The 8,032-nt window shown below is 37.5% G+C and overlaps 3 protein-coding genes across 3 annotated transcripts; all 3 read left to right on the forward strand.

Moving 5' to 3' along the window:
* Window positions 2,962-3,663, forward strand: LOC109228098. Its single transcript, XM_019393273.1, has one exon. The coding sequence runs from the start codon at window positions 2,962-2,964 to the stop codon at window positions 3,661-3,663; it is 702 nt and encodes a 233-aa protein (XP_019248818.1).
* LOC109228099 lies at window positions 4,560-5,309 on the forward strand. The gene has a single exon (XM_019393274.1). It carries the CDS (start codon window positions 4,560-4,562, stop codon window positions 5,307-5,309), a length of 750 nt encoding a protein of 249 aa, XP_019248819.1.
* LOC109228100 lies at window positions 5,745-6,660 on the forward strand. Its single transcript, XM_019393275.1, has 2 exons — window positions 5,745-6,473; window positions 6,556-6,660. Exons 1-2 carry the CDS (start codon window positions 5,745-5,747, stop codon window positions 6,658-6,660), a joined length of 834 nt encoding a protein of 277 aa, XP_019248820.1.

Consider the following 8,032-nt stretch of genomic DNA (forward strand, 5'->3'; position numbering starts at 1 on the left):
TAACCTATTGCTCTGCTCCCTAGTTCTCTAGGATCAATTGTTAGTTACTTTAGTTTTAGTTCATAGTCATTCCAATCAAAGTATTAGTCATCCTGAAAAGCGTTAAACTAGAAATTATTTGAAAACTATTTAAATCTAATCCATGTGGAGACGATAATTAAACTATATTATCTTTGGCTAGCGAGCATCAATTTCGTGTTGTGTTTTGCGCTCGTCAAATATTGGAGTGCAAATTCAGTGACGTGACTCATAAAGCGGACGTGGATGTGAAGCTTGATACTGAAGTTATCCCCAAGAGAGGTAATTTCAAGTATCTCAGATCTATAATTCAAGGTAACAGGGAGATTGACGAGGATGTCATACATAGTATTGGAGCATAATGGATGAAATGGAGGCTCTCATCCGGTGTTCTATATGATAAGAACATGACACCAAAACCTAAGGGTAAATTCTACAAAGTGGTGGTTAGACCAACTATGTTATATGGGGCTAAATGTTGGCCAGTCAAGAACTCCCATGTTTAGAAGATGAAAGTAGCGTAAATGAGGATGTTGAGATGGATGAGTGGGTATACCAGGGGAAATAAAATTAGGAATGAAGTTATTCGGGACAAAGTAGGAGTGGCCTCCATGGAGGACAAGATGCGGGAGTCGATGCTGAGATGGTTCTAGCACGTTAAGAGGAGAAGCATTGGTTCTCCCGTTAAGAGGTGTGAGAGGTTGGCCATGGCGAGTTTGGGAAGAGGTCTAGGTAGGCCAAAAAAGTCCTGGGGAGAGGTTACTAGGCAGGACATGGCGTTGCTTTAGCGCTTACTGAGGACATGACTCTTGATAGGAGGGTGTGAAGGTCGAGGATTAGTGTAGAAGATCAGTGGATAATTGAAAGTTTCCCCTTTTCTTACCAGTAACTCTAGTAGCACTCATGTACCTTCATATTCTTATATCTATATTAAGTCATGTTGTTTAATTCGCTTCGATTATCGTATTTCCCTATTGTTACTATTTGGTACTGCTTTTTCCTTTCTTCTTCTTTTTATTCTCTCTCCTCCTCATCTTCCTCCTCCCCCTCCTCCTCTTACTCCTTCTTCTTCTTCTTTTTATTATTATTATTATTATTATTATTATTATTATTATTATTATTATTATTATTATTATTTTCCCACCTTTTCTGAGTCGAGTATCTATTGAAAATATCCTCTCTACCTTCACTAGGTAAGGGTAAGATTATGAACCTCCCCAGACCTCACATGTGTGAATATACCGGTTTATTGTTATTGTTATTGTATATTATCAATCTAACTGATGCAGTGTATTGGTAGTTAATTCCCTCTTTCCCTCTCCTCCTTTCTTGCGTCACTTTACTTGGTATGGTGCTCAATACCAAAGTTTAGCCAAATAAAATCTTAGTTGTCATTCGGTAGGATGTATCAGGAGAAAGTAATATATGTATTAGCTTTGATATTATTAATCCCTTGTTTGATAGTATTTTTCAACCTATGTATAACTAATATATATATTAGTTATACACTCTATTTGGCATGAGCGAATTCAGCCCTTTAGTACCGGGTTCAATTGAACAATGAACCCAATACTTTTATTGCGTTGTATAAATTTATGTGTAAAATTTATTAAAATCAATAAATAACAGATATGAACTCATAATTTTAAAAATATGATGTTTAATGCTAAAAACCTTGAAGGTTGAACCCATATAGTTTAAATCCTGGATCTGTCTCTGCTGTTTGGTATTCTCTTATGGATAACTAATACATAGCAAATCATGGCATTATTAATACCATAATTTCTAATGCATGGATAAGCATGTATACACTCCTATGCAATGCATATTATTTTTTTATATCAAACCAAACAGTAACATAACTAATCCCTAATATTATAATCTTAACATTATAAATTTACCATATTCAGTATTATTCTTACACGCCCTACTAAGGGACCATGAGTGTCTACGTCTAATTTGCTTTTTTTATTTTGGTCCAAAATAAGTATCTATTTAAATAATTAAAAAAATTCAATTTACTTTTACAAAATTACTCTTATGTACATATTCCTTAAAAAGTTTTCTTACTCCTCACATTAAATATTTAATTAGGGTAGTTTAGTCATACTAGGTATTTTTTTATAGAATTTAGTATTTTCTTAATGGGCATGCCAAAAGCAAGTTGATCACTTATTGTGGACCGAAAAGAGTATTTGATATTCGAAATTTACATTTACGTTAGAGAGCTCATTATGAAAGGCTTAAGTGTTTTTGCCGACAAGAACTTCATTCCCAAACTACAGGACCTCAATTGAGTTGAGACCAGTGTATTTTGCTAGGGTGAAAAACATGCAAGAAGATACTCCCTCCGTCTCATATTATCAGTCGTGATTATTACAAATAATTGTCTCAAATTATTTGTCACTTCTTCAGAAGTTCAAGACAAAATTAATTATCTTTTTCCTCTTTTACTCTTAATAATAATTAACCTTGAAGACTACAAACACTTCAATCATGTATACTTTGTTCAAATACTGAAAAAAGATTACATATTAAGACATGAATAAGGGTAAAGTAGTCGAAATTTCATCTTAATTAATTTATCTTAAGGGACGTGTACAAGTGAATCATGACAAATAATATGAGATGGAGGGAGTAAGAGAACATCATGTCACTCTTTGACCGGCCAGCTTCCGTCGTCTTTGACTATATAATGCATCCTGCATTGCCGGCTAACTATTTTATCATATTTTGGAAATTAAATTAAAGTGTACTAACCATGCATAATCTTAAAATAAATAAATCATGTTAAGGTGATACTAATGATATGCAATTGTGTGTAAATTTGGTAACATAAATAAAGAGATAAATGACTGATTATAATCGATTAAAATAATATTTGTACAGATTTTTATAATATTTAATTCAGAAATAACTTTTTATAACAATTTGAAGCTGTTAATGACAAGGCCCCTATATAAGTTACATTCTAATACCGTAAAACAACTAAGTAATGTAATTGGGAAAGATGAGGTGCTGCAGGGAGGGATTTATCATTTTGACAACAAGCCATTCATTGTCAAGGAATTGCATAAGGATATGGAGTTTACCAGGGAGGAACTCTATACTGTTCCAATTTGGGTGAAACTACCTGGATTGGACTTCAAGTACTGGGGTCCTAAAGGGCTCAACAAGATAGGAAGCATGATAGGTAAGCCCCTTATGGTGGACAGGAATACAGAGAACAAGATAGGTCTCAATTTTGCTAGACTCCTTATAGAGGTAGATGTGGATTCTCCCCTGCCTGACAAGGTGCAATTCAGGAATGAAAAAGGTGCATTGATTGAACAAAGAATCCAATATGACTGGAAGCCAGTATTATGTAAACAGTGTCACAAGTATGGTCACTCGGAGGAAGATTGTAGGAGGAAGAAGCAAACAGCTCCTCCAAAGCAACAGACCGTTGATCCAGAAGTAAAAGACACAAACAAAGAACAGGGAGAGAATAACCAAGCACTAGCAGCATCAAGAGTTGAAATCACAAAGCCAGTAGGGGAGAAGGAGTCAATAAAAACTATAGGAGGAAAGATGAATGCAGAAGGATGGGTCCTAAGGAACAAATACAACATTCTTCAGCAGAACACAACACTTTCAGTGTGCTAAGTGAGAGCAGTACAAGAAGACAATCACAAAGCAGACAAGTCTCAAATGGGGGAGGCACTGTCCTATCTCCACAAGGTCATGGATAGCATGCTAAGCTGGAATGTTAGGGTCTTAAATACTCCTAACAAACAAAAGGAGGTAAAACTCCTTTGTACTAATGAAAATATAGGTTTAGTAAACTTACTAGAGACTAAGGTGAAAACTGGCAATATGGAGAAAGTAATAAATAATATGTTTGGAGGATGGAAGTACATTACAAATGTAGAGTATCATTATAATGGTCGAGTAGTTGTAGCATGGAGACCTGATTACTATCAAGTCAGGTACATAAGTGGTACTGCCCAAAGTATAACATGTCTAGTTAAAGATGCTGTTCTGCAGAAGGAGTTTTATATGACAGCTGTGTACGCTTTTAATACAAGGGAAGAAAGAAGAAGTCTATGGCAACATTATAAAGTATGAGTGGAGGAATAAATCAACCATGGTTGGTAACAGGGAATTTAAACTCTGTCCTGCAAGCAGATGATAGAATAGGAGGACTTCCAGTTACTATGGGTGAAGTGGTGGATTTCCAAGAGTGTATTGATTCTTGTGAACTCATGGAGTTACCATGTGGAGGTTGTAGATACACATGGAATGACAAACATGATGATAATAGAGTTTTTTCAAAAATTGATTGGGCATTTGTAAATAGAGAGTGGCTGGATAATATGCCAGTGGTTCAGGCTGTATATCTAATGGAGGGAATAAGTGATCATTGTCCGCTTAGAATAAAGAAAGATACAAGAGGAGGGAAGAGGGCTAGAGCTTTTAAATTCTGCAATGTGTGGGCTTTACACCCTCAGTTTATAGAGGTTGTAACACAGGGTTAGCAGCAACAAGTAGCAGGGTGCAATATGTTCCAAGTAGTTAAGAAACTGAAGCTACTAAAGAAGGCATTGAAGAAGCTCAATCAACAGCACTTCAGGAATATCTTAAAAAAGGCTGAGGAAGATAGGGCAGCTTTAAACCAAGCACATAATAGATTGTATTTTGACCCCTCTAATAAAGCTTTACAAGAACAGGAGACAACCATGTACCAGAAATTCAGGAATTCCTCTTATCTAGCTGAAATGTTTCTATTACAAAGGAGCAAAGCAAGCTGGATTAAGCTAGGAGATGACAACACTAGGTACTTCTACTCAGTAATCAGACACAAAAGATTGCAACAAGCCATCACACAGATCAAGGATCAAAATGGGGAACTAGCAACAGATAATGTAAGCATAGCAAATGTTCTGGTAGATTACTATGAAACTATGCTAGGAAGGAAAGAAAGAAGAAGAGCAAAAGCATTTCATAGCTTTCTGAAGAATGGCACTACACTGAATGTTATACAGCAGATGGAACTCATACAACCTTTCACAGTCAAGAAGGTGAAACAGGCTATGTTCAGTATAGATGTGAACAAAAGTCCAGGTCCAGATGGTTATGGTAGTGGTTTCTATAGGGAAGCTTGGAGTATCATTGGTAATGATGTTACAGCAGCTATATTGGAATTCATGGAGAATGGCAAATTGTTAAGGCAAGTCAACTCAACAGTAATATGTTTGATCCCCAAAGTTCCAGTCCCAGAGTTTGCAAGTCAATTCAGACCAATTTCTTGATGCAATGTCATATACAAATGCATTTCCAAGATGTTGTACAAGAGGCTCAAGAAAGCTGTATCAATACTAGTAGCTGAAAACCAGGCAGCTTTTGTTGAAGGTAGATCTTTGATTCATAATTTCCTTATCTGCCATGACTTACCGAGACACTATAATAGGAAAACATCTCCTAGGTGCCTTATGAAAATTGATTTGAGAAAGGCATATGATATGATCAACTGGGTTTTCATAGAGGAAGCTCTGAAAGGATTTGGATTTCCAGATTCATTCACTAAACTGGTGATGATTTTCAGATTCATTCACTAAACTGGTGATGACTTGTGTGACTACAATCCAGTTCTCTATTAGAATTAATGAGAAAACGATGGCTATTTTGAAGGCAGGAGGGTCCTTAGGCAAGGGGATCCTATCTCACCCCTCTTATTTGTTCTAGTAATGGTATATCTGTCAAGGGTTCTTGGTAAGATGAGTGATCTCCCCGACTTCAGATATCACCCCATGTGTAAGGAAACAAAGTTAACTAACTTAGTATTTGCGGACGACTTGATGATTTTCTGTAAAGGAAATCTGAAATCCATAGCTAGAGTGATGGAGGCATTACATCATTTCAGTGATGTTATAGGTTTGGAGGCAAACATAGATAAATCTAGCATGTTTGTAGCAGGGGTAGATGAGGTGACAAGGCAGAATATGCTGAAGATTACTGGGTTCACTTTAGGGATGTTTCCTATAAGGTACCTAGGCCTTCCTCTTACATCAAGGAAGTGGAATAAGATAGATTGCAAGCAATTAGTTGATAAGATCACAAGCAAAATTACAGCTTATACAAGGCAACTGTCATATGCTAGGAGATTGCAAATAATAATGGCAGTACTATTTTCTATATACAACTTCTGGAGTGCTGTGTTTATTCTGCCTCAAAGTGTGGTAAAGCTTGTTGACAAGAAATCCAGAGACTTCCTGTGGGGTGCCACTGAAGACAAAAAGAAGGTTAACCTAGTAGCATGGGAAAGGGTCTGTATTCCTAAACAGTATGGAGGTTTAAACATCAAAAGTTGCTGCAAATGGAATATTGCTGCAGTAGGTAAACTTCTATGGCAATTAGCTAGGAAAAAAGACACACTATGGGTCAAATGGGTTAACAGTATATACATAAAGGATAAGGCAAGTATATGGGAACACCAACCACCAACAGACTGTAGCTGGTATTGGAAGAAATTGAACTCTCTTAAGCTTCAAATAGCAGGAAGGTATCAAGGAGATAAATACAGGCTGTCAAAAACAGGAGAATACTCCATGTCTAAGAGCTATCAGCATATGTTGGGACCTCTATCTAAGACAGGGGAAGTAAAGCTAATATGGAGTAAAATAATGCTTCCTAATCAGAGATTTATAGTATGGCTGGCATGTCAAAACAAATTGCTAACCAAGGAGAGGATGCAGAGAATACAGTTTTGTCATGACCCTAAACCCGGACCCGGTCGTGATGGCACCTCTCGTGAAGACAAGGCCAGCCGACACACTCCCAATTCATCTCAAAGCAATTAAAATAATAAATACTAAGTCATTATCAAAATAAAATTCCAAAATAAGGTAACAAAATAATTTGCGGAATAAAATACAGCCCGACATCGGGGTGTCACCAGTCATGAGCATCTAAAATAATACTACAAGTATGAAGTCTACTCCACTACTACATAACTGAAACAGAAGGAAATAAGATAGAGGGAGAATGCACTGGGTTGCGAATCGCCGAGCAGCTACCTAGTAAATCTCCGGAAATTTGCTGGAGAGCTCTCAACCCTCGCTAGCAGGACCTGTAGCACCCTAATCTGCATACAGGGATGCAGGGAGTAAAGTGAGTACTCCAACTCAGTGAGTAATAACAACAAATGAAGACTGAGCGATATAAAATCACGTTAAACACATCAATAAGCTATAAGAGGCAGGACAAAATCATTAAACGCAATTAAACAGCGAAATCCCATAAAAATACCTGTTAAGCAGTTAAACAAATAAAGGGAAGCAGCTAGAAAAGGTAAACACATAAGAACGGCCCCTCGGGCACAGTAACAACAGTATCAGCCCCTTGCGCAACATCACAAAACAATACCAGCCCCTCGAGCTATATCTCAAATCATAATGGGTACCCGCGCTCACTGGGGGTGTACAGACTTCGGGAGGGGCCCCTTACGGCCCAAGCGCAATATCAAGCCATCTCATGGCATCATCAACAGGCTCTCGGCCTCATATCAATCACAAGCCACCTCGTGGCGTACAATCTCAGGCCCTCGGCCTCATTATCATAATCAGTATATCACTGCTGCAGCGTGCGGCCCGACCCAAAAGTGTCCTCATAACACAGGCCCTCGGCCTTACTCAGCTAGAATCTCATATGCCCCTCGGGCAACAGTAAACATGATGCTCAACTCAAAATATCTTTTAAAATATCATTTAAAGGGTTTAAAACAGAGTAAGCATGGCTGAGTTATGAAAACAGTAAAATATAGTATGACTGAGTGCAAGTATAAAGTCATAACAGTGAGGAAAATAGCAGTAAATATCCCCTAAGGGTCCAGATAGTTGGCACGAAGCCCAAATATGATATTTAGCCCAAAACATGATAACATCAGACAAATTGCAATCAAATATACAGTAAAACAGTCATTCGGAATGGACTAAGTCACACTCCCCAACGGTGCACGACTCCACGCTCGTCATCT

Source organism: Nicotiana attenuata, chromosome 6 (assembly GCF_001879085.1).
Source record: "Nicotiana attenuata strain UT chromosome 6, NIATTr2, whole genome shotgun sequence".
Lineage (NCBI taxonomy): Eukaryota > Viridiplantae > Streptophyta > Magnoliopsida > Solanales > Solanaceae > Nicotiana > Nicotiana attenuata.

Coding starts and splice junctions, on each gene's coding strand:
- LOC109228098 (XM_019393273.1), top strand. CDS start 2,962: ATGACAAGGCCCCTATATAAGTTACATTCTAATACCGTAAAACAACTA.
- LOC109228099 (XM_019393274.1), top strand. CDS start 4,560: ATGTTCCAAGTAGTTAAGAAACTGAAGCTACTAAAGAAGGCATTGAAG.
- LOC109228100 (XM_019393275.1), top strand. CDS start 5,745: ATGGTATATCTGTCAAGGGTTCTTGGTAAGATGAGTGATCTCCCCGAC. Junction 6,474..6,555: donor GTATATACATAAAGGATAAG/GCAAGTATATGG, acceptor TTCAAATAGCAG/GAAGGTATCAAGGAGATAAA.